This window comes from Mixophyes fleayi, chromosome 10, assembly GCF_038048845.1.
Source record: "Mixophyes fleayi isolate aMixFle1 chromosome 10, aMixFle1.hap1, whole genome shotgun sequence".
Lineage (NCBI taxonomy): Eukaryota > Metazoa > Chordata > Amphibia > Anura > Limnodynastidae > Mixophyes > Mixophyes fleayi.
The window spans coordinates 6,708,524-6,735,664 of NC_134411.1; the positions used below are offsets into that span (position 1 = coordinate 6,708,524).

Genomic DNA, 27,141 nt, shown 5'->3' on the forward strand with positions numbered 1-27,141 from the left:
TCACGTATGAGGTGGTAATGGCAAATTCACTAACAATTTAAAAATATATTTTATGCTCTTACAAGAAATGGTATCTGTAACTATTATTAGAAGATAACTTTACTAGTGCATTTGTTCTAGGGAACGCAAATAGTTCTATGTCTTTCGATCATCCAGTGTTTCAAAACTGAATATTCGCTTTGTGTAATCCAAGGAGTGATGATTAAATCCTTGATTGCTTAGTATACACATATGCTCCCCATCCTCATTCCACTCCCCCGCCAGACCCAGTATCAACCAAAGACATGATCCATCCAAACCCTACTTATACGTACAAATAACATCAAATGTGTCACATACTGATCCTCTGTCTCTTCAGTAGTGGTGACTGATGTTGGGTCATATTACAACTGGGCAAGAGATGAAGCCATGGATCAGGAGTGGCTATCTGCACTATTTCACATATACTGGCTCTGTATTCTAGTTCCTGGGCTAGTGGCCTGAATCACAGTGGGGCATAATGGGGACTGTGGCCTGGATCTTCTGGAGCAACTTTTGCTACTCCACTGGTTACACATTTTTCTTTAGAATTGAGTTACTTTATGGAACTAGCTTCAACTGAAGACAGATGATTTGATATAAGGCTGTACTTTTAAAGAAGAATCATTCTGTCCTGTCTGTACAATTTCTGTGTTTTACTAGATTTTCAGCTTAAACTGTAACAATAGAGCAGTAGTACATAACAGGCTGGTAAGGTCACCCAGCTAGGGAAAGGATAGACATGATGTTACTGGCGGAGGAAATGGGCTTCTCAGTACACTTGAAATCCATACAGAACACACAAACTACAACTCGTGTTTAATAAAAACACATATGTTGTGTATTGGAATAGGATCTCTTCTATATATAGTTGTGAGCATTCCAAGAGTTGGTGACAATTACAGCTTATGGTTTTATTACCACGATCATAGCTCTTCATTACTGCAATAACACATTCCTTGTTTTCTTTGTTTAAAAAACACTTTATTTTGTTTTCAGACAAATCACACATCAGTACATTGAAGTCCATATTGTAAACTGTAGATTCAATGAGTGGTGCTCAACCAATTATTACTGGGACACCTGGTTTCAGTTTATCATTGTTCTGGGTCTCCATAAGAGCAGGTTTCCAATAGTTTTTATTGCATATCTTACAATCAGGAGACCCCACAAGTAAAATCTGACGGCTCAATCGGGGTCTGCACACCACCTTGATTAGATTTAAAGTCACTTCAAACATTACAACCAATGAATGTATAAACTGCCTTGTTCAGTATGATCATCCACTTACCTACCTACCATCATTTAGTAAAAACAGTCCCTCTTACCAATGCCCGCAGCAGTGATCAGGTCAGGAAACTACCTGTCTGAAATCAGCCGTTAGCAAAAATTATGTCCTGTGCCAGTGACATAGTCCTAACCTCTGTGCTGGAATCTCAGTTAGTAGATTGTAGTCCTGAAGGTTCCAGCATACTTGCAAGGCAGGTGAGGGTGATGACATCGTCATCAAGGGAATGAAAGACGTTTTTTTCACTAATGGGCAAAATTCATCCAGAAATACTAGCTAATTTTTAGAAATATATTTAAGTACAGATCAGAGTTACTCTTTGTGAATACAAATTGTTACTGGCTGCTGGTAGGTAGACTATAAGTCATATAAAAAAAAATCAACTCTTAAATAGGAGGCTTATGTCTACGCATATTGTAGTTGCATGTCTTATGATTACAGTGTTATGGCTGTGCTAACTTCATGGCACTGCAGATCAAATAATATCACGATTTGTTAGAGGTTAGATGCAAAAGGCCAATTTTTACTTCTATGGATGTATCGGCACTATGTTGCGACAAAAACGTAGGTCACTTAAAACAAAATTAAACCAGCAAGTGAAAGTTCCTCCACATTTTGGTGTAAAATAATAGACTTCCTTTTAGCAATTAAGCCATGATTATTTTTTTTTTTCCTTTCGAATGTTACTTTTTTTTTTTTTTTTTTGTCGATGGCAACATTTCACCAAAGGGCTTTTTTTTTTTTCCCCCCTTAAAATGAGGACACAATGCAGGGTCGAAAAACTAGGTGGTTGAGACCTATCATTCAATATATATATGGAAATATCCTGTAAGGAACCCTTCGGCAATATTCTTGCCACGCCAATCCGTATTTCTTTAAGCACTGGTGTTCGTCTCTTGCTTCACGGTGAACCAGAAGACCGGTAAAATAGATAACGTAGAAATAGGGTAAGATGTGAGAGAGACCTGGCAGAACAAAGAGTAAGATGTGAAAAATGTAACAATGGAAAAATATGTTTCTTTAATAACTTCACATGAACCCTTTCTCTGACCAGCAGAATAGGAGCTATACAGCTGCCCTGAGAATTGTGCACCAAGTGGAGTACATCTTCTTTCATCACCATCAATTTATATCGCCTGTAAATTCCATAGTGCTTTACAATTGGGAACACACATTTACAAGACAATACTGGGTAATACATACAGACATATAGGTAAGGGCCCTGCTCACAATGGGAGTTTGAAACACAAGGGCACGTGCTTTATCATATTGCACATTGGACCAGCTAGAATGCAAAGGTAAAAAGTATTCAGTGTGATCAGTCACACAGCAATGTTGGTCAGAGAGTTGTTGTCTTGTGTTAGCTGTGTAGAGGGTGGTAAAAAAGGTAACCTAGGGAGATTAAGATGCTGGTTGCGGAATATTATAAACTTGTCTGAAGAGGTGGGTTTTCAGAGAAGGTTTGAAGACTAGAGGAAAGTCTTACTATGCAAGGGAGGGAATTCCACAAAGTGGGTGCAGCCCGAAAAAAGTCCTGTAACCGGGAATGGGAGGATGTGATGAGAGTGGAAGAGAGAAGCAGATCTTGTGCAGAACAGAGGTGTCGAGTAGGGAGATATTTTGAGACAAGTGAGGAAATGTATGTCAGTGCAATTTTGTTGACGGCCTTATATGTTAGTAGAAGAATTTTATATTGGATTCATTGAAATACAGACAACCAACGTAGAGACTGACAGAGTGGCTCAGCAGAGGAAGAATGGTTTCCAAGGAACATCAATCTAGCCGCTGCGTGCAAAATAGATTGTAGGGGTTCAAGTCTGACTTTGAGAAGACCAGTATGGAGGGAATTGCAATAGTCGATGCAGGAGATGACAAGGTGCATGAATTAAGGTTTTTGCTGTGTCTTGTGGCAGATATGTGCGTATTCTGGAAATGTTCTTTAGATGTATGTAACATGATTTAGATATAGAGTCGATGTTTGGAATAAATGATAGTTGTGAGTCAAGGATTACACCTAGGCAGCGAACTTGCGGGATGGAATTTATGGTCATGTTATCAACAGAAATAGAAGTGTCAGGCAGGAAGCTTCTGTTTTTGGGTGGGAATATTATTAATTCAGTTTTGAACACTGAAAGAGCGATTAGATAGGTAGGATGAGAACCAGGATAGGACAGTGAGACCTAGGTATTGTAGCATTTGTATGAGGAGAGAGTGGTCAACAGTGTCAAATGCAGCAGAGAGATCCAGGAGAAATAGGAGAGTAATGGCCTTCACTTCACTTCTTTAGTCTGATTAACCTGACTGCACAGGTAACATTACACAGCTTTAATCAAATTGGATAAATTCATATACAGAGACTCAATGACTTTGCAGCTTGGTTGCTGTACTTAAATGTTACGTCAACAAATGAGCATTACTTGCAATTAGCTTTCATACGTCTATTGGAAGTTAGATAATGAAAGCAAATGTGGAATTTCACATGTTGAATTTAATAAATAAAATAAGCATTCTCTAGAAATAAATGATAACAATGACTAACTCACCACATGGTAGGGACCAGGCAAGGGCCATAGTTAAATCTCCCAAGTAATTCGGGTGACGAACAAGACCCCACCAGCCAGATACAAGAAGACGTTTTCCTGTTGCTGTTGGGATTGTTTCAAGCCCTGAATCAAGGAAAGAAAAGGTTATTAGTCAAACAAAATGCTCAAAGTCCCTGTGGAAAAATGATACACTCGTACTTCACCTATATTATAGTATTACTTCACTGTGACACTCATTTGTAACATAAATAGTGATGGAGTGAATAACAATTATTTTTCCAATACATACATATGTACACACATATCACACACACACACACATATCACACACACCTTTAGGCACTATGAATAATAAATATATTGTGAACTGATACACCACTCCCCCTTTCTTAATGCATTTTCTAAAAGGTGAGTATGTCTGCGCCTATAGTGTAAGAAGTACTTCTATTGGATGCATTCAGTGCCTAGTGGAAGTTGTAGCTTGTTGCCATAACCACTGCTCACAGTGTTGTGGTGTCCGTGTCGGCTGCCCTTCTCCCACCAAGACATTTTTAAAACATACAAAGTCAGAAATCTCCTACAAATGGTATATCTGGGGGTCACACTAATAAAACATACAGACACAATTCATGGACAATTACCAGCGTTGTGACAGATATTATTTAAAGAAGCAAATATCCTTCAAAAGTTTTGTCCACTTTTGGACCCTACCCATCCGCTTTAGTACGTAACAGCTGCCTGAAACAATCCGTCTGAGCGCCACATCTGGCAGCAGGTAGTGTAAGGGACAGGTTGGTCAGTGAGTTGGAAAGGATTAAGCAGGAGTTTTAAATACAGAAAGCTACTAACGTCTTTGGGCCGGTGGGATTTTTATTAGTTCTGCTTTTGAAAGATTAAATTTGAGTTGACGAGGGGACATCCAAGATGAGAAAGGCAGTCAGTAACACAGGCTAACACAGATGGTGAGAGATCCAGAGAGGATAGCTAAATTTGGGTGTCGTCTGCATAGAGATGATGCTAAAATCCAAAGGAGCTTTTTAGTTTTCCAAGAGTAGTGGTGTAGATAGAGAAGAGCAGAGGACCTAGGACTGAGCCTTGTGGCTCTCCATCTAAAGGAAGTGAAGAGGAGGTGGATCCAGAGAAACAAAGTTCATGCGTCAACTTGTTAAAGAGGATATGCCAGTTCTAAACCCCTGTAAAATAACCCCCAAATCTTGATGAACCAAAAGTGTCACAAATGGGGGTGGTGGGGGGCATTCTTCCTTACCCATTTTCCAGGGTCCACGGTGCGATCATTTTAGCACACCGCTATTTTAAATGAAATACTGCTGGAAAAACTGTATCATTACAATCTGCCCAGCATTGGGTCGAAACAGTGCATTGCCGACCCCATATCAAGAATTAGGCAGGGGCCCAGGCACAAGCAGTGGGCGCATGCACCGGTTTAGGAGAGGCCTCCACTCTTTCGTGAGCAGAACGTGGACTTCAATAGGAGCACTGCCAGATCCCCTGCATTCACAGTGCTTATACCCTTGGTTAATTACAAACATGTCTACACTTGCATTCATTAGTGTAAAATTAAAACAATATCTCTTTAAAATGATTACTATAAAATAAATGATTTGACTCTTAACCAACTTGACATAATATCAGATGGAGGACCATGAGACACTGCTGGTGAATCTTCCAGACAAAAACTTAGAGTATAAGATGTTCTTTTTAATTTCTAATACACAACAAGTGTCTTGTTATTGGAATATAAAGTTTAGGATGTACTGTGCATGTATTTAATACTTATAATAAAAACAAGTGATTTTAAAGCATATAAACTGATGTTTGATGGCGCCAAAATAAATTTATTTATTTTGTTATATTTTATAGTATTATAATATAATGGATCATTTTTCTGTTGCAAAATTGAATACTGATGTTTTTCCACCACCACCGCCACTTCTTACCAGCCACATGTGGATCTGAAGGATTTCTTCGGAATGCATTCTTCTGTGAGTTAGAACCTCGGAAAATAATGTACCCGACCGCTGCGAGAATGTTGAGAAATTAATTAGGGAACTTTCTGAGAAAATACATATCTATGGACTAAAATATGTAAATACATAATCTGGAGATGAAAAAAAAAATCTAAATTAAACCAAACTCGTAAAAGTGAGGCGATAACAGGTGTGTTAAAATTCTGTATTTCCACATTCCCTATAAAATCAGTTTAAATTGCAAAGAAAAGAAAAAAAAAAAGAGAAGACAAATAAGGTAATCGCACCATTGAGAACGACAATACCAACGGCAGCCGCAGTGCTGAGAGTCTGTGGGTGACTGACTAAGAAATATGCCTGCAGTGAGTATGTAAATGGGACCCAACACAAGTCACCAAAAGCCAACATGAAGCCAAATCCATCATGTACAATGTCCATAGTTGTGAGGATCGCTTCCTATGGAGAAAAATAAAGGGTAGAAAACACACATTGAATTAAATAAGACAAATACACACTCATGTCTGTGCTTGTGAGTGGGCTGGGCTTACAGTAGTCATGTGACTGACTAGCTAAAAGCAAACCATTTCTATTGGCTAAACACTGTGGTAGAGGAATAGGGCCCCTTCAAAAGTTAAATATAAGAAAACGTCATGTGTGCCTCTACTGCCAGCAGGGCCGGATTAACCTGAGGTCTAACTGGGCTATAGCCCAGGGGCCTCGGGCATCCAGGGGGCCCTTCAAAGTCCTCAGCAACATTATTGATCGGTCCGGGGGCGGGAGCGCCCCCAGCCCGATTAATGCTGCTGAGCACCGTCAGTGCAGTCATCCGCCCTCGGCGCCGCTCAGTAATCTGCTTACTGAGGAGATCTCGCGAAAGTTTGTGAAGCTTACAGCGCGCCGTGGAAGGAGGACTGCACTGACAGGTAAGTGCTTGGGGGGGGGGGGCTCACAGGGGGGCGGCTCCCATTGGGGGCCTCACGGGGGGCCCCCCAGGGGCCTCCATTCCCTTAATCCGGCCCTGACTGCCAGTAACACGTATATGATTTCCGCCATACTATACAGGCAGCCATTACTCGTTTTGAAATCAAAAGGGCATTTCATCTTTCTGACCAAATAAGAACTCCCTGTGTTTTTACTGTTCTTTGTTTTCTTCTTTCTACACTAGATTACAAAAACAGATTTGAAAGTCTAAGTATTTGTATTTAATCATTTTAAAATGAGACGGATCCTAGAAAAAAAACAATCAGATATAAATGCTTGTATATAAAATGCACCTAAAATTGATCAAAGTTTTGGTAACAATGCCACAAACTACCTAAAAACACATACATTGTGCTATTCCCTGTATGCTGCACAAAAATGTATAATAGTGTTTAAAAGCCAGATGTGGACACAACGGGTCTTATTCACGTTTGGATGTACGTCCATTGACGTAGCATGTCTTACATGTATTAGTTCTGTGCATGCTCATAAACGGATCTGTGCCAATGAGTGCACTTGTATGCAGTTCATGTCTGAATGCAAATTACACTTACAACAGCCCACTACTCGAGGGACGGAACAGGGGTAGCAAGGGGCGGACTAAGGTCGGCCATATACAGTCAGGGTGTGCCGAGGGCATTCTAGCGCAGATGTGACCTATTGGAGTCCTGAGTTTCAGTGGTATCACTTGCACCAGCTACAGGTGTAAGTGTCGACTGATAGTGATGACCGACACAACATAGTGATTGTATTAAAAACTACGTGTACGCGTGCCACAAGCTAGCACAGACCATGTGTATCCAAGGAAGACAGACTATGACAATGCATTGTATGTGCAGTACGCACTGAAAGCAACTTTATTTATGTAATTAATGTAAACTGTTTGATTGTAAAAAAAATATATATTTTTAATCAATGTTTATACTGTTATGTGTTATTTATTTTATAGTATACATTTTTTCCATGCTTTCTGATGTGACCCTATATTGCACATACGTTGTACTATACTCTGTTCTGTCTACATACAGAGTACTGTGCAAGCACTGTGTAAGCAGAGTCTACTTACACCCAGATCCAAATCTAAACATATCTGGAGATCTGCTTGGATTTGACAATGGTTGAAACTACGCTCGAGTTCCGTGCTCTTTTTTTTAAAAAGATAAAAAAATAAACTTGCGTCCTAACATGAATCAAGCCCAATGTGAGAAAATACGGGAGCTGGATTACACAATAAAATACAAATGATGATCTACCTCATGCCATAGAGCGTCCATGACATAAAGACCCTGGAATCCGCACACTAGGATCATTGAGAGGGAGGGGGCACCAAGGAGCTCAATCTCTTTCATCATGAAGCACAGGTTGATTAAACACTGGAACGTAAACAGTCACATGTCAGAGAGATGGAGAAATCAGTTCATGTTGTTGCAGCTTATAGTGCTGAATAACCTGTAGAGGACAGATCACAGAGGTGACGGGTAGGGGGGTGCCTAGATTATGCTGCTCAATGTGGCTACTGACAGGTCTTCCTCCGCTCATCTCATACACCAACAAAGCTTATATGGGATCTGTGTGCACTTTAAGAGACGATTAGAGGCATTTTTAAAGCATTATTATTAGATAGACTAACAATAAAATGTCGCTAATTTATACAATTGCATTAAGCGAATATTTGAAATAAATTCCAATGATTTTGTTGTCCCAAAACTTGGGTTGTCTTATGATAAGAACACCGCTAGTGACTTGTTCTCTGTTAAAAACCCATCATGTAACTTCTCTATCTTTTGTTTCCCATAAGAATGCAGTAGAACTGTGTATATACGTTTACTTGATCGGGTCAGGCAGGGACAAAGGAATGGTGAATATCACCTAGTGAAAATGTTATTATATATAAAACAACAACAAAAGCTCTGTATGCAAGTTTGGTCTAGAGGTAAGATGTACACATGAAAATGCAACACACGGGGCAGATAGAATGACAAGTATATGGAGCTTCTCACCCAACCAATGAGTCCAGGACGAAGTTCACAAAAATACTTCAGGTCAAAGGAGCCGATCCGAGGGTTCAATTCATGTCCGATGAAAAAGTCATATAGGGGATTACCTTAGTCAGGGAACAGAATAAACATTATTTGGCAAAATGAGATCTAATTAACAGGAGAAAATGTAATTCCACTGCTGTAACTGATATATAGTAATATGCTCCCTACTGAAAATTATATGGATATTAGACATCAATGTCAAGTTCTGTTACCATATAAAAGCAAAAATCTGTTGGCCACAAAAATCCAGTGTGATCTCTAATATCCATATTAATTCCGTGACAATATAAAGAACCAAAGCCAAGGCCAAATCACTCACATAGATCCAAAGTGACTTCTAACATCTGTAATAATTCACTGTAGAAACTGAGTTTTCAGTTATATTAATACACATAAATCATCAAGTGACGTTAGAACTCATTGTTTAAACATATTGGGCCTGATTCATTAGTGATCTTATCTTGTGCAAAAGTTAAGATGCTTATTTTAAGAAGAAACAGGGAGATAAGAGTGAAGTTAAGATGGATTTTCATCTTAACTTAAGAAATTATTCACTTAAGCAGTGGATTTTGCTTCTTATCTCCCTTTTCTGGGCATGCACAAAGTGGATTTGCTTAAGATAAGCAAAAAACGGCAGATAAGATCACTAATGAATCAGGTCCATAGTCTTTAGAGGAGTTCATATGGTGGCTGGAACATGTATTATCCACCTTTGGCATTTTTCATATTTTACATCATGAAATGAAAATGGATTTATTCAAGAATTCTTGCCACTGATTACAGAGTGTTTTCTTACTTGTCTTAATTGCAAATAAAAACACTGTATAATTAAATTACATAAGCATTCACCTCCTTTGGTACACCTAAATAAACCCTAATGCAAGCAGTTATCACATAATTGACTAGAGACCATCTGTGTACAATGAGTGTTCCGATTGATTTCTAAATAAATACACCTGTCTGTAAGAGGTCCCACACCTACACTTCCAAACAAGAGCTTCATCATGAAGACCAAAAACATTCAAAGCAAAGCCAAAAAAAAAGGTAACTGAAATGCTCCAATAAGAGGAAGGATTAAAGAGGAATGCAAAGCATTTTAATAAAGCAGTGTCAAGTCTACTATAAATAAATGGAGAGAATATGGCAAAACTAGAATTTGAAAAAAAAAATAGAAATTAATTGTATGATTCCAGAAATGTGATGACTACATTTTTCAAATGGATAAGTGTATGTTATGTGCAGCTAAGTGGGAAAATGAATAACTTGCAAAAGAAAAGAGCACAAGTAACACTTACTAAAATGCACAGCACCCAATAAAAATAAATAATAATATTGCATTATTTAATTATCGAAAAATACATAAAAGGATGCAGATTAAAAAAGTTACATTAAAGCATTAGTTCCCCAACAATCACATAGGAAATATAATTACAGAAATGTGAAATCCCATAAAGCCACATTCAATATATAAAGTATAACAAGAAAATATCTGCACCAGATATATGTCTTTACTGTAATCACGTAGTACTTATTTCTTCCCAAAATAGAATTATTGTCGGGGTGCTCTCCCAAAATAGTGTACACTCTGTTGTTTAGAAGAAACGAACAAGAAAGTTCTGCCACTTATGACTACATAAGATTTGTAACCAGTGCTGTGAAAAATACTGTGAGAAATATTTAATCTATTATATGGTCATTTTAAAAACAATGGGCCCGAGTCATTAAGGAAAGTAAAGCAAAAAAATGAGTAACTTTGGACCTTGGCAAAACCATGTTGTATTAAAAGGGGGGAGGTAAATTTAAAATGTGAGGACAGATTTAAAATTGGGATAGGGCATGTCCTAGAACAACTTTTATTGTCAGTGTTAAAATAAAGTATTTGCGTTCTCCGGACTCTTACATGACCAGACAAAGCCTGAGTTTAGTCTGAATGCCAAGGATGAGATGTTATCAGTGTGTGCAGCGAGGAGGATTGCCCTATTGGTGGTACCTGAATTCCCGCCTGGTGCCAGGGCAGACTCTGGAGCTGCCAGTGACTTCATATACAGGAAGATGCTGAGAGCCAGAGAAAAGAGTCCAGAGGCCACAGCAAACTGCAGGAAGTGGTCATAGACATAAGAAAGTGGTAACTGGGCCATCACTGCCACTCCTGCCAGCAGGGCACTCACCACAAAGGCAAAGAAAGCTGCAGAGAGACACAAAGCTCAGAGAGAGTTGCCACTTGTATCATATATGTCAATAGTACTGCAGTGTATACATGTAATGCAATGGTTCTTTTACAGTATAAACATATCCTTAGTTAATCCAAATCAAAATTATTCCAATACAACTGAACCTGTAGTTTTCTTGTGGCTAAAGTAATGCACTGTAAGTATGTTTGTATACAACTAAATGTAAAGTGTGTAAGAGACCTCTGATGTTCAAGAAAAAAACAACAACAACAACAACAACAACAACTGTGTAACAAGTCTAGAAATATTGCAACCTTTGGACAACATGTAAATTCTTGCTGCCCCTTCCCCTGGCTGAGACCATCCAATCAGCTGTCAAAAAACTCAGTCAGCTCACATTGGGTAATGGAGGGGTCACAAGGCAGTACCCTACTGACCTGCTACACTGCCCCCGGGGAGGGCGGACGCTAAAGTTTAAGGCTGCCTGAATAATGAACAGCCCCCTTAAATACTGTCACACTGTTTATTTAAACACAAATAATGACATGAATAGTTTTGTGTGTTAGTAATAAAGATACAGTATATAAATGATAATGGCACTGTGAAGTGTGAGTAGTATTGTGTATATGTATGTTTGTGTAACGTAGGAAGATCAGACTTTAACTTACCATTTATTTTGTATTTAAGGCGAGTGTTATCTCTCAAAGTAATACCCTCCGTTATCTGAAAATAAATCATAAAAATGTTTATATAAATATAAGAATATGGAATTAACAAACTATGATAACTTTATACCGATTAGTCACTTAAATGGGAATTTAAAAAAAGTTAAAAAAATATCGCAGATTTCCACCCCACAGAGTATAGACGTCACAGAGATCTGTAGGTAAAACAATTATCGGTATAATAAATGTATGAATCTGCATATAACTCGCAGGAAAGGTTATCATGTTTATGGTTAGTCTGCCTGCTGAAAAGCTCAGTGTACCTTGATTTCCTATTTAAATAACATTTAAATGGAAAATCTAATAAAAAAAAATTGAAAAAAAAACATCTGTTATTAAAATTTTCTTAGAAATAATGTGCGAACAAACACCAAAGCTGCCAACATAACATACAGCCAAGTCACTCACTAATCTAATTGTTCAGCAGTCATATCTGTCGCTTCTCGGCCTTTTGGCTAAGATCATGTGCAGTTGTGACAGAGCTGACTTGGTCCTCTGGCCAGGGGCTGGATAACGCTGCGTTGAAAGCCTGGGACTAATGTGCCCTTGGAGTGGCGAGCCGGGGGTGCCAAAAATCACTGGTGTTCACCTTAAACACGTGATTTTGTTGGCACCTAGAACATTATACCACTTTCATTTTTCACACTCTCCTTCCTTTTGCCCTGGCCTTATGGCTGGGCGGGATTTTTTTTTATAATAGCCCAGCCATGAGGCTGAGTCGTATTCACTCAGCACTTTTTTATTTTTCTATTTATAGACCAATGTGTAAGTCACCTACACTTGAGTGTTTTTCCCCCCACAAATTTTAGGGTGCAGCTAGACCCTTATGGGCTCTGTATCCCCGATGATCTAGGGAGGGCTGCGTGGCCCTTAGGTTCCGACCCCCTTGGACCGTATTGTTGCCGATCTTTCTGGGGGTGGGCCAGTTGTTGAGCCCTGGGTGAAGCCTCTGTGGATCCCAGGGGTTAAAGGGGCCCCCCTGGCCTTGTGGCAAAGGTGGCCTGAAGACCCTTGCCCCCTAAGGGTCCTTTTGGATCTGGAGGGGGGGGGGGTCAGGAACTAGGGCCTTTCCTCTCTTGATGAGGGCCACATACCACGCCCTTGTGCACATTTTTAAGTTGTACGCTCTCAATAAAAAGAAAAGAAAAAAAAAAAGGAGTCTTATCTGTCTTCTCCTTCCCACATTAAATGAGGATTCCACACATGTAGCGATGGAGGTCGTCCTTCAATCAGATATTCCACCATAGCTGATCAAATCTAAACCAATTGGACTAGATTCTGGTCATTACGATAAGCCCACATTTGGTTCAATTGCTGGGCATTTAGGCAGGTTTGAACAAATGACCTTACCTGACATACTTTACCTCAATTACAAATGTGATATGAAATAAAGGTTGTCCTGATACTATTCTTGTGATTTATTTAGGACATGAACAAGACCCCATAATGCAGAACTTTACGGAAAAAAAAGTAAAAAAGTTGCCATTAATTGACATGTAGTCACAATTTTTATTATAGGCAGGACTCTGAGGTGATGATTTTTGATTTACCAACCAACTCCTTCCTAAACCTGACTGCATTTATGTATGAGACTAGTGGACAAAAAGTCTGCGCCATGTTTCCATCTTCGCACATGAGCCACACAGAATTTTCGCTGCTCTTCAGCAAATACATATTATAGACAGACACGGATTATGGTGTTTCACGGGTGTAACTGAACTGTTACAGAGAGATTTTATGCACAAGAAGTAGGTACCGTTCCCATAGGCAGAATGTACAGCACAGCCTGCAGAGCCACCCAGCTCAGCAGCAGAATCAGAGCAAATGGGTTCCACAGAGACTGCAGCGATGGTAGAGGGCCTGGCACACGCAACACACTGGCATCATCCGTGTTACACGTCAGCAGGAGGTAGAGGACAGTTCCAGGCAAGACAAACATAAGCAGTAAGGCACCTACACATGGGAAAAATAAAATTGTAATAATGCTTGTCATGTAATGATGTCTGACCACATCATCCTCCCACAGAAGACATGCGTGTTCTTACCTAGAGAGCCTCCAAATTCCAATTCCTTTGTCCGTGGGGTTTTTATCTTGTCCGCCATCTTTATTTGCAGCCCTGCAATATTATTCAAGCTGTGTTTAGGATTTGGAAAGAAGACGGTTAATACTGACAGTGTGATGCTCATAGTGATCACTATTTAAATCTGCTCAGGCTGCGTCCATGTAAAGGCAAACTGCTAGGGCAGCTGTTACACCACCCATCAGCCACATACTGCTAGGGCAGCTGTTGCACCACCCATCAGCCACATACTGCTAGGGCAGCTGTTACACCACCCATCAGCCACATACTGCTAGGGCAGCTGTTACACCACCCATCAGCCACATACTGCTAGGGCAGATGTTACACCACCCATCAGCCACATACTGCTAGGGCAGATGTTACATCACCCATCAGCCACATACTGCTAGGGAAGCTGTTACACCCCCCATCAGCCACATACTGCTAGGGCAGCTGTTACACCACCCATCAGCCACATACTGCTAGGGCAGCTGTTACACCACCCATCAGCCACATACTGCTAGGGCAGCTGTTACACCCCCCATCAGCCACATACTGCTAGGGCAGCTGTTACACCACCCATCAGCCACATACTGCTAGGGCAGCTGTTACACCACCCATCAGCCACATACTGCTAGGGCAGCTGTTACACCCCCCATCAGCCACATACTGCTAGGGCAGCTGTTACATCACCCATCAGCTACATACTGCTAGGGCAGATGTTACACCACCCATCAGCCACATACTGCTAGGGCAGCTGTTACACCACCCATCAGCCACATACTGCTAGGGCAGCTGTTACACCACCCATCAGCCACATACTGCTAGGGCAGCTGTTACACCACCCATCAGCCACATACTGCTAGGGCAGCTGTTACACCACCCATCAGCCACATACTGCTAGGGCAGATGTTACACCACCCATCAGCCACATACTGCTAGGGCAGCTGTTACACCACCCATCAGCCACATACTGCTAGGGCAGCTGTTACACCACCCATCAGCCACATACTGCTAGGGCAGCTGTTACACCACCCATCAGCCACATACTGCTAGGGCAGATGTTACACCACCCATCAGCCACATACTGCTAGGGCAGATGTTACACCACCCATCAGCCACATACTGCTAGGGCAGATGTTACACCACCCATCAGCCACATACTGCTAGGGCAGATGTTACACCACCCATCAGCCACATACTGCTAGGGCAGATGTTACACCACCCATCAGCCACATACTGCTAGGGCAGCTGTTACACCACCCATCAGCCACATACTGCTAGGGCAGCTGTTACACCACCCATCAGCCACATACTGCTAGGGCAGCTGTTACACCACCCATCAGCCACATACTGCTAGGGCAGCTGTTACACCACCCATCAGCCACATACTGCTAGGGCAGCTGTTACACCACCCATCAGCCACATACTGCTAGGGCAGCTGTTACATCACCCATCAGCCACATACTGCTAGGGCAGCTGTTACACCCCCCATCAGCCACATACTGCTAGGGCAGCTGTTACATCACCCATCAGCCACATACTGCTAGGGCAGCTGTTACACCACCCATCAGCCACATACTGCTAGGGCAGCTGTTACACCACCCATCAGCCACATACTGCTAGGGCAGCTGTTACACCACCCATCAGCCACATACTGCTAGGGCAGATGTTACACCACCCATCAGCCACATACTGCTAGGGCAGATGTTACACCCCCCATCAGCCACATACTGCTAGGGCAGATGTTACACCACCCATCAGCCACATACTGCTAGGGCAGCTGTTACACCACCCATCAGCCACATACTGCTAGGGCAGCTGTTACACCACCCATCAGCCACATACTGCTAGGGCAGCTGTTACACCCCCCATCAGCCACATACTGCTAGGGCAGATGTTACACCACCCATCAGCCACATACTGCTAGGGCAGCTGTTACACCACCCATCAGCCACATACTGCTAGGGCAGCTGTTACACCCCCCATCAGCCACATACTGCTAGGGCAGCTGTTACACCCCCCATCAGCCACATACTGCTAGGGCAGCTGTTACACCACCCATCAGCCACATACTGCTAGGGCAGCTGTTACACCACCCATCAGCCACATACTGCTAGGGCAGCTGTTACACCACCCATCAGCCACATACTGCTAGGGCAGCTGTTACACCACCCATCAGCCACATACTGCTAGGGCAGATGTTACACCACCCATCAGCCACATACTGCTAGGGCAGATGTTACACCACCCATCAGCCACATACTGCTAGGGCAGCTGTTACACCACCCATCAGCCACATACTGCTAGGGCAGATGTTACACCCCCCATCAGCCACATACTGCTAGGGCAGCTGTTACACCCCCCATCAGCCACATACTGCTAGGGCAGCTGTTACACCACCCATCAGCCACATACTGCTAGGGCAGCTGTTACACCCCCCATCAGCCACATACTGCTAGGGCAGATGTTACACCCCCCATCAGCCACATACTGCTAGGGCAGATGTTACACCACCCATCAGCCACATACTGCTAGGGCAGATGTTACACCACCCATCAGCCACATACTGCTAGGGCAGCTGTTACATCACCCATCAGCCACATACTGCTAGGGCAGCTGTTACACCACCCATCAGCCACATACTGCTAGGGCAGCTGTTACATCACCCATCAGCCACATACTGCTAGGGCAGCTGTTACACCACCCATCAGCCACATACTGCTAGGGCAGCTGTTACATCACCCATCAGCCACATACTGCTAGGGCAGATGTTACACCACCCATCAGCCACATACTGCTAGGGCAGCTGTTACACCACCCATCAGCCACATACTGCTAGGGCAGCTGTTACACCACCCATCAGCCACATACTGCTAGGGCAGCTGTTACACCACCCATCAGCCACATACTGCTAGGGCAGATGTTACACCACCCATCAGCCACATACTGCTAGGGCAGATGTTACACCCCCCATCAGCCACATACTGCTAGGGCAGATGTTACACCACCCATCAGCCACATACTGCTAGGGCAGATGTTACACCACCCATCAGCCACATACTGCTAGGGCAGCTGTTACACCACCCATCAGCCACATACTGCTAGGGCAGCTGTTACACCCCCCATCAGCCACATACTGCTAGGGCAGCTGTTACACCACCCATCAGCCACATACTGCTAGGGCAGCTGTTACACCACCCATCAGCCACATACTGCTAGGGCAGATGTTACACCCCCCCATCAGCCACATACTGCTAGGGCAGCTGTTACACCACCCATCAGCCACATACTGCTAGGGCAGCTGTTACACCACCCATCAGCCACATACTGCTAGGGCAGCTGTTACACCACCCATCAGCCACATACTGCTAGGGCAGCTGTTACACCACCCATCAGCCACATACTGCTAGGGCAGATGTTACACCACCCATCAGCCACATACTGCTAGGGCAGCTGTTACACCACCCATCAGCCACATACTGCTAGGGCAGATGTTACACCACCCATCAGCCACATACTGCTAGGGCAGCTGTTACACCACCCATCAGCCACATACTGCTAGGGCAGATGTTACACCACCCATCAGCCACATATTGCTAGGGCAGATGTTACACCCCCCATCAGCCACATACTGCTAGGGCAGATGTTACACCACCCATCAGCCACATACTGCTAGGGCAGCTGTTACACCACCCATCAGCCACATACTGCTAGGGCAGATGTTACACCACCCATCAGCCACATACTGCTAGGGCAGCTGTTACACCACCCATCAGCCATATACTGCTAGGGCAGATGTTACACCACCCATCAGCCACATACTGCTAGGGCAGATGTTACACCACCCATCAGCCACATACTGCTAGGGCAGATGTTACACCCCCCATCAGCCACATACTGCTAGGGCAGCTGTTACACCACCCATCAGTCACATACTGCTAGGGCAGCTGTTACACCCCCCATCAGCCACATACTGCTAGGGCAGATGTTACACCACCCATCAGCCACATACTGCTAGGGCAGATGTTACACCCCCCATCAGCCACATACTGCTAGGGCAGATGTTACACCACCCATCAGCCACATACTGCTAGGGCAGCTGTTACACCCCCCATCAGCCACATACTGCTAGGGCAGATGTTACACCACCCATCAGCCACATACTGCTAGGGCAGATGTTACACCACCCATCAGCCACATATTGCTAGGGCAGCTGTTACACCCCCCATCAGCCACATACTGCTAGGGCAGCTGTTACACCACCCATCAGCCACATACTGCTAGGGCAGATGTTACACCACCCATCAGCCACATACTGCTAGGGCAGATGTTACACCCCCCATCAGCCACATATTGCTAGGGCAGCTGTTACACCCCCCATCAGCCACATACTGCTAGGGCAGCTGTTACACCCCCCATCAGCCACATATTGCTAGGGCAGCTGTTACACCCCCCATCAGCCACATACTGCTAGGGCAGCTGTTACACCCCCCATCAGCCACATACTGCTAGGGCAGATGTTACACCACCCATCAGCCACATACTGCTAGGGCAGCTGTTACACCACCCATCAGCCACATACTGCTAGGGCAGATGTTACACCACCCATCAGCCACATACTGCTAGGGCAGCTGTTACACCCCCCATCAGCCACATACTGCTAGGGCAGATGTTACACCACCCATCAGCCACATATTGCTAGGGCAGCTGTTACACCCCCCATCAGCCACATACTGCTAGGGCAGCTGTTACACCCCCCATCAGCCACATACTGCTAGGGCAGATGTTACACCCCCCATCAGCCACATACTGCTAGGGCAGATGTTACACCACCCATCAGCCACATACTGCTAGTGCAGATGTTACACCACCCATCAGCCACATATTGCTAGGGCAGCTGTTACACCCCCCATCAGCCACATACTGCTAGGGCAGCTGTTACACCACCCATCAGCCACATACTGCTAGGGCAGATGTTACACCACCCATCAGCCACATACTGCTAGGGCAGATGTTACACCACCCATCAGCCACATACTGCTAGGGCAGCTGTTACACCCCCCATCAGCCACATACTGCTAGGGCAGCTGTTACACCAGCCATCAGCCACATACTGCTAGGGCAGCTGTTACACCACCCATCAGCCACATACTGCTAGGGCAGCTGTTACACCCCCCATCAGCCACATACTGCTAGGGCAGCTGTTACACCAGCCATCAGCCACATACTGCTAGGGCAGATGTTACACCACCCATCAGCCACATACTGCTAGGGCAGCTGTTACACCCCCCATCAGCCACATACTGCTAGGGCAGATGTTACACCACCCATCAGCCACATACTGCTAGGGCAGATGTTAAACCACCCATCAGCCATTTGCCACCCGGGCAACAGCAATCTAAGGTCCACCCCTAACTATGAATAATGAAGCTCTGTGTGAGGTGCAGATATTCTCATTCATTCCTACAGGAACAGTAAGGTGGAGTGAATCCTCTCTGACAAATCTGGAAGTGAAAGTGTTAAATCTGATACTATCAGTACAATCGTTTATACTTTCAGAGTCCATAGTTTGCAGAACCTGTTATCATACATTGTGATGGTTGTGATCTTGTGTGTCGTTGGATTCTTAGATGATTGCAGGGTAATCCTATAATTTTCTGTTTTATTTATCATGTTACTATCAGACCAAAACTTTGCCCCACACTATGTGTCTGTATCGATAACAAGCACTTATAACCTTTGTGCTCCTAAGCTATGCATTGCGAGTGGACTAAAGGGCAGAGCTGTGTCTAAGATAATCAACACACAGAAAAGTACGATTTGTATTCATGGTACATAACATTTCGTAAGAGAAGTCAACAGGAATTTAAGTAAAGTGAAAATAAGCTAAAAATATTTTGATGTTACAGAGATGGATGAAGTTCATAATTCTCTACATAGTTTAATGTAAAACTTAAATCATCTATTCTTACATTTTGCACAGATAAATAATTCAGAAGGTCATCAGTGCATACTGCCATATGTCTGTTAAAGTCAGGTCCACATTATGAGTCACTGACTTGGATCAAAAAATAAACTAATCAGTTAGCAAGAATTCTCTGTATTTGTTATGAGGCCTTTTTTTTTTTTTTTAAACATAATATGCAACACAATACCTCCCATTACTTATAATGCCATGGCCGCTACACACTCTATCAGACCCAATAAATTGCTTCAGCCACCACATCCTATTTAGGTATGTATTTCAGAGGCATCCAACCATGGCCTGAAAGAGAATCAAAAACACTAAAACCAAAATCCTAAAGGGAGGTCACCAAAAGTATTGATGGAGCAAAGCATAGAATTATGTACACAAGTGTTTGTGTGACTGTTTGCTTGACTGGCATGGACAGTTTACAAATGTCCATTGGACCAAGTAAGGTAATCATGTAGGTCAGAACCAGGACGTCAGACCTTCCCAGCCTCCACTACTACTGCAGTGATAGAACCCATAGATAGAAATTGTTCTATGTCAACAAAGTTTTCAATGAGAAACATATGTTTGTGCTGGTGTCTATTTTTTGGTCTGCCAATCTATCACCAATCTTTACTCATATCTTGCACTGAGTGCATAGCATAGGCATCCATGATACAATGAGGTAGAGCTGCATTCAGACAAACACAACAAAGACCTTGGGCTAGATTTACTAAGCTGCGGGTTTGAAAAAGTGTGGATGTTGCCTATAGCAACCAATCAGATTCTAGCTGTCATTTTGTAGAAGGAACTAAATAAATGACAGCTAGAATCTGATTGGTTGCTATAGGCAACATCAACACTTTTTCAAACCCGCAGCTTAGTAAATCTAGCCCCTTGTGTCAAATACAGTAGATGGTTATCTATGGGGATGTACACACAGAGTGTAGGAAACGGTGTTTACTGCAAGAAAATAGTCTTAGGAATAAAACTGCTTCTAAAATATTCTTGTGGGTAAAGCCTCTTCTAACTTTGTGTCCTTTCCTATTGGTTGTCTACTGCCATGATCAAAATCAAAAACAAAAAACTTGACATGTGACAGTCTCCTACCTACTAAACTCAGGGGTTGATGTCTGTGTTTCATGTCCAGCAGCAAGGGGAACCAGAAAGTCCAGGACTACCCAAGTATTGTTCTCACTTCTGGTGTTACAGTATTACTTTTCCATCAAGGAGACTAGAACAGTTTTGCCTGTGGCTCAGATCAATTTGTGCCATAAAATTGGTACCAATAAAAGCTCCAGTCAGCAAATTACCTCCAACCTTTTCGTAATCCCCCCCTCCTCCCCATCTCTGGTGTGGAGTTAGGGGTTCCCGGTATCCAAAATTTGCCTTCCAGGAAAAGGCAATCAAATAGGGGCCGAGAGGGGTAAAAGGAATTGGCATAAGGTGGAAGAATAAGAGCCGGTCATTTAAGTGTATGATCTGCCGGTTTCTTATGAAGCCACAACACCAACTACCACTGCGGTGTGTATATGTGTTAAACTAAAAAATAGTAATAATGAACGAATATATGGGGTATCAGTGGTGGGAACCGAAGGGGGATTAAACGTTATTTTTGAAAGGTGACCAACTACTGCATAAGTCTGCCCATGCTAGCTTATAATAAATATCATTAGACAACCTTTCATTTCAACCTGCATATGTTTCCTGTACATGCAACACCCAATCTTATCATGATAATGGATTTGACCATGGGGAAAGCCATTATCACCAAGTAGCTGTGATCACCTTGAGGAGAGTTAACACTCAATTAACTTTTATGACAACCTATGCATCATGCTTAGCGCCCTACATTTCAAATGTCCAGCGAGGGACAGAAAGTATTGCACACTTACGATCACATATACACACACACACACACACACACACACACACATACATACCTCAGCAAACTTTCATACACAAATTAATTTAAACCACAGGTCACTACACAAGTACAGATGGACACTACTACAGGCTTAGAAGCCAAACAGACTCTTGTGTGAGTTTATATACAGAGATCTAGAAATAAGATCACAAGAAGGACCATTTGGAAAGAAAAGGGGACAGTCAGGTGACATGAATGGACCACAGACAACATAATTTAAATGCAATTTCTAAGTAGACAGTATATGTACACAAACTACACCCCAAGAACCTATAGATTCAAATAATATAATCATGTTGTTTTATATTGTATTGTGACATCTATTCACTCACAGGGCACATAATACAAATTGATACTGAAGTCCTGCAAAACATACTATCTGGGCACTTACTATACACACACCTACCTGCTAGAGTCCCTGTGACTCGTCTGTCACTTTACTGTCTCTTTAAATCATGACATCTCCTCATCTCTACTCTTCCTATAGTGTCACTATATGCAGGAGCCAATCAGCGGCCAGATTGCCTAGCCTCGCCTTCCCTCATCCAATCGGATGCTGTTTACTCTCGGGCCATGCTTGTGCTCTGAGGCGGATTGGCTGTAACGGTTACCATGGCCACTGAAGGTTCTGCCCATAGGAGTAAATAATGTTACAGTACTAAGGAACTAAAGACAGAACGTAGAACGTTGGCTGCGTGGGTTTATTTTACCAGCAGTTGTTCTAACCCAGCAGACGTCCTCTGTGTGCAGTACAGTATATATATCACTTCTGTTCATTAGTTATTACTCTGTCACTTACAGACACAGAAGTCCCTCCATCTGCAGTCTGCATTGTTGTGCTCAACCTCTTTGTGCCGCATGTGTCTCCCTGTGTTTATTTTTGTTGAAGGTCATGGGGTCAGTGTGTAATTCGGGCTGAAGAGAGGGGAGGGCATCAGCCGTTAGGCAGCTTATTAGATACAGAAGTCCGACCATCTGCAGTCTGTGCTGTAGTATCAAGAACTGGACAATATAATAAATCACAATGATATATTTTGAAGACAAAGCCCCGGGAAATCAATCTCTTAAAATAGGGGAGCACAATTGTTTTTTTCTTTTGGTTAGGAGCATTGGAAGATAGTACTACTTTGATGGGGCTAAATATCCTCCTTTACAGTTTTTGTTAAATATACTTCAAAACGTGCTGGACTTTCTGCAACTGATTTGACAGCGGTCTCAGGTCTAATAACATCAGGTTTCAAATATGCACTCTTACCGCCTGTCCAGAAATGGGATTTATCAGTTTGTTAATCCAATTTTAAAAACCAGTTCTGCATTCATTGGACCAATCCCAAAGTGGGATTTAAATCTAGCACTTAACAAATTGTGTGATTATCTATGTAAGGCTTTGCAGAATGGTGATATCAATCTCCTGTCATTAAAGGTATGCTTAATAGCTGTTCTTCCTGGTCTAGGTTATACTAAGGACTTTGGCTGCCTAACATCTAGGAAGATATTTTCTTTAGCATGCCAAACTTGCAATATTGATAGATCAGATAGATATAAATGTCTGAAATGTGAAATCAGTGAAGCATTTGCCTGTGTTAGTCTATGACACTGTGCCAGCACCCAGCTTGGTGTTTACAAACTCAGGAGCTATGAGATAAATTTGTCACCTCTAGGGGGTAACAGTTCGGCTTCATAGAGATCCTGACGTGAGCTGTGTCCTGTCACTGTAGAAACGTTTGACACCTCACAAGACATTAGGGTTCCAGCTCAGAAAGGGACCCACCATCCACACACCAATGGGATATGTGCTCTGAGAGCACCTGACTTCCATCTAACTTATAGGAAAAGTAATTCTTCTTAAATTTAACTCCTATAATTGCTATTTTATTAGAATTTTCAAGCAGTACACATCAAAACAAAGGAGACCATCCAAGAGATAGGAATGACATAACTGTCAAGTAGACATTTGAAATAACAAAATTATGTCGTAATATCAGACTATAAAACAACAACGGGGAGAATTCTGACAAGGCATTGTAATATCTAGTATGACAGGATCTCGTCTGGTTACATGGAGTATTTCCGATGGATGTAACTAGAGAGAGTGTGAAGCATCAAAAAAACAAAAAAACAATCTATAAGTCTAATAATAAACATCTTTTAAGCAATAGACCCAACTACAGAGTCCCAGACTAGGCGAGCCAGGTGTGTTCCATAAAGAAGCTGTGGGAGCCAGGGCTCCTTTGTGAGAGGGAGATAAGGGGAGGGCGTGTTGAGATAACTACAAGTGAGGGGGGCATCTCTTGAGGGAGTGATATCGGAGGAAAGTACCGTATATACTCGAGTATAAGTCGACCCGAATATAAACCGAGGCACCTAATTTTACTACATAAAACTGGGAAAACTTATTGACTCGAGTATAAGCCTAGGGTGGAAAAGAGCACTAATTTAAAAACCTAAATAAAAATGATAGGTTCAATCTATGAAATCATTTTTAGCTAAACAATAAATAACAGTAGATGACAAGGAACATTCATAAATGATTATAAAATCATTGGCATTGGGTACAACCTAACCTAAATAAAGGGGTATATAAGGGGTAGGGATATAAATGTATGAACATGGTGGCTGTATTGTTTGTTCATTATGTAATTGCACTGTAAATTAAAAAACAAAAAAAATGAGAGAGAGAGATTTTTTTCACTTACCCGGCAGTGGAACGCATATGCGTCCCAACAACAGGAAGTTCGGCATTTGGAACGCAAACTTCCTGTTGTTGGAACGCATATGCAGAAGTTGAAGCCGAGGGACCGGACACCAGGTAAGTTCACCCGTGTATAAGCCGAGTGCCCTTTTTCAGCATACAAAAGTATGCTGAAAAACTCGGCTTATACACGAGTATATACGGTAAGTCATTATATAGAAATCTGATGCAGAATTTGTGGCCCTTCGAGAAATGTACTAAATCATCCAGAGAGCTAGGTGTTGGGAGAGTCAGTTTACCTTCTGTATGTTGCTGAAGTTGAATAATCGGATGAAGTTGTTTCAATTATTAAATAATGATTACGCTACAGCGTAAAATGATTAATTATGCAATTGCAAACACAGCAAAAACACTTACATTCACACTTACATTTGTAAATAGTACACATTTAATAAAGTTCCAACTCACATCGGTTTATTAGTAAGACTTAAAGGTTATTTATACAAAGATAAATTTATATTAAGGGTATTTAAGGTTCAGGTCATGAGAAATGTATGGTGTTTGTTCTTATATTATTCCTCATTTTACTAGAAGGAATCCAGTATCAGCGTCTAAACAATCGCACACAGCGGACGCTAGTTATAAATAATATTACTATTTCATACCCCAAATAACTGGTACACAGGGGTCATAAAAACCAGTTTATACAAGTCTAGAGATGGGAGCCTGAGGAAGGACACCTGGCAGTTTGAAGAACAATGACCAGAGGAATCCACCAATGCCACATTGAGTACCTGAGAATGCAAGAACATCTGACCTATAAATAAAGACCTTACAACTGTAGCTGTATATCTCTGTGATGACACCACTTTTACGACTGTACAGTCTATAAATTGCTGAGCTCTGGCTTTGGTCCCCAGAGCGTTCTGATTGAAGCTTGAGTTGGTGCCAGCTGCCGCTTGCGTAATGTATTCAGTTATACTTTCCTGTATTCTGTTATACTTTCTTATGCATCATCATGGTTTGCTGTAATTCTGCTATCTTTTGCTATTAAATCTCTTTGTGCATTGGAACCACATTAATCGCATTGGACAATATTTATTGGTAGCGACAATACGGACATAACAATGTGAGATGAGGTAGCTGTGATGTGAAGAATTTATTATCTTGGCTTGGTGCGAACGCATAGTTACCCCAAATGGTGTGTACTGAGTAGTGGGGCGAGGATGTTCCAAACGTTTTGCAATAGTCCCCAAGGCCCTATATGTATCTGCAAAAAGAATATTGCAAAGTATTACTTCAGGAATTTGGATTCTCAGGAGGTGAATAAGTCCTGCCAGGGAATAGGGGTAAACCTATTCACATTCCAAGTCCAGATTGACAAAATAGTCTTGTTTCTGCCAACCCACAGTGTAATGGAAGGGAGGTGAGTACCTGAAGGCCAGAAGATCAGAGAAACCAATCCCGCCCATTTTTTTTTATTATGTCTGACTTTGGCATTTAAAATTCGTAATCGTCTGCCACACCACAGGACGGTGCAGGAAACGTTAGTGCATTTATGTACATCTGCTCTAGAGAGACAGATGGGGAGCACTTGCAACGGTGGGAGCCAATTTAAGGAAATTCACCAACTTAATTATAGAGTTTCTGCCAAGCAACAACAGAGGACGTTTTATCCAATTCTCTAAAGTGGACTTTAGTTTTTGAATGATCGGGGAGTAGTTAAAATTGTACAAAATACCCAAAGAGGAGGTGTCGTGAACATAGAGAACTTACAGTTATTTATAAGAGGTAAATCATAACGACAGTGTAAATATGTTATATCAAATTAATCCATTGATAAGTTTAGTTAAAGTGTAAAATGTGAAGACAGAGAGTTTGATGTAAATGTATTTGATGGTTTTGCACATTCCAGTGTGAGAAGATAGGAGTGTCACCGGGGGCAGCTTCAAAGAGCTCCTGCTGTGAGATAGCCTGGCCTGGGATGGAGTTTAGGTCACCTGAATAGATTTTGTGGGGCCGATCACAGCTGGAGATCTTTGTAGGCAGCATGTGAAGGCCAATACTGGTATATAGAAATATGAGGGTTGTGATTGAGGGGTACGGGTGGTATCCAGGACCAGCTAGAATCACATATCTTTGGAAAAGGTATGTCACATTGTCAAAATTTCATGTTTGGTATCAAAAGATGGACAGATTCATAGGGGATTTATTAATGATAAAATTGGATCGATGTGATGCTCTACAGAGAAGATAGATCACATAGTAGAATTGGTTAGTAAATCAGACAACATGCAAATGGTGATTGGAAAAAGTGTCACAGACCACAACCCCCTGGGGGCAGGGACAGGTCTTTAAAATGCTAAGACGAGACACAGAAAATTTTTATACTTTTTGGGAAATCAATTCACATTGATAAGCTGTCCATCTTCCTTGCCAAATTTCCCATGGAACAGAGTATGCAATTTATGTAAGTGACACTCGGAATATAACCCCTTTTATTTTAAACTGTTTTGCTTGTGTATGTCAATCTATTAATTGTTTATTCATTAGTTTTTATATCTGTATGCCCTGTACTTTTGTATATTAAATCTATAATTTAATATGTTGCGTCCAAGATACTCTAACGAATCCATTAGCCCAGGGTTTCCCAAACCCAGTCCTCAGGGCTCCCCAACAGTGCAGGTTTTCCATATCTCCTTGCTGGAGCACAGGTGTATTATTACTGACTGACACATTGTAACAGATCC

The 27,141-nt window shown here is 42.2% G+C and overlaps 1 protein-coding gene across 1 annotated transcript; it reads right to left on the minus strand.

Annotated features, from left to right (window-relative positions):
* Positions 1–767: 767 nt before the first annotated feature.
* On the minus strand, positions 768–22,141 carry TM7SF2 (transmembrane 7 superfamily member 2). Its single transcript, XM_075187756.1, has 11 exons — positions 22,106–22,141; positions 13,802–13,873; positions 13,513–13,709; positions 11,700–11,754; positions 10,851–11,045; positions 8,819–8,922; positions 8,072–8,191; positions 6,125–6,293; positions 5,808–5,888; positions 3,850–3,972; positions 768–2,271 (listed from the first exon to the last, which is right to left on the minus strand). The coding sequence occupies exons 2-11, from the start codon at positions 13,857–13,859 to the stop codon at positions 2,111–2,113; spliced, it is 1,263 nt and encodes a 420-aa protein (XP_075043857.1). The 5' UTR covers positions 13,860–13,873; positions 22,106–22,141; the 3' UTR covers positions 768–2,110.
* Positions 22,142–27,141: the final 5,000 nt, after the last annotated feature.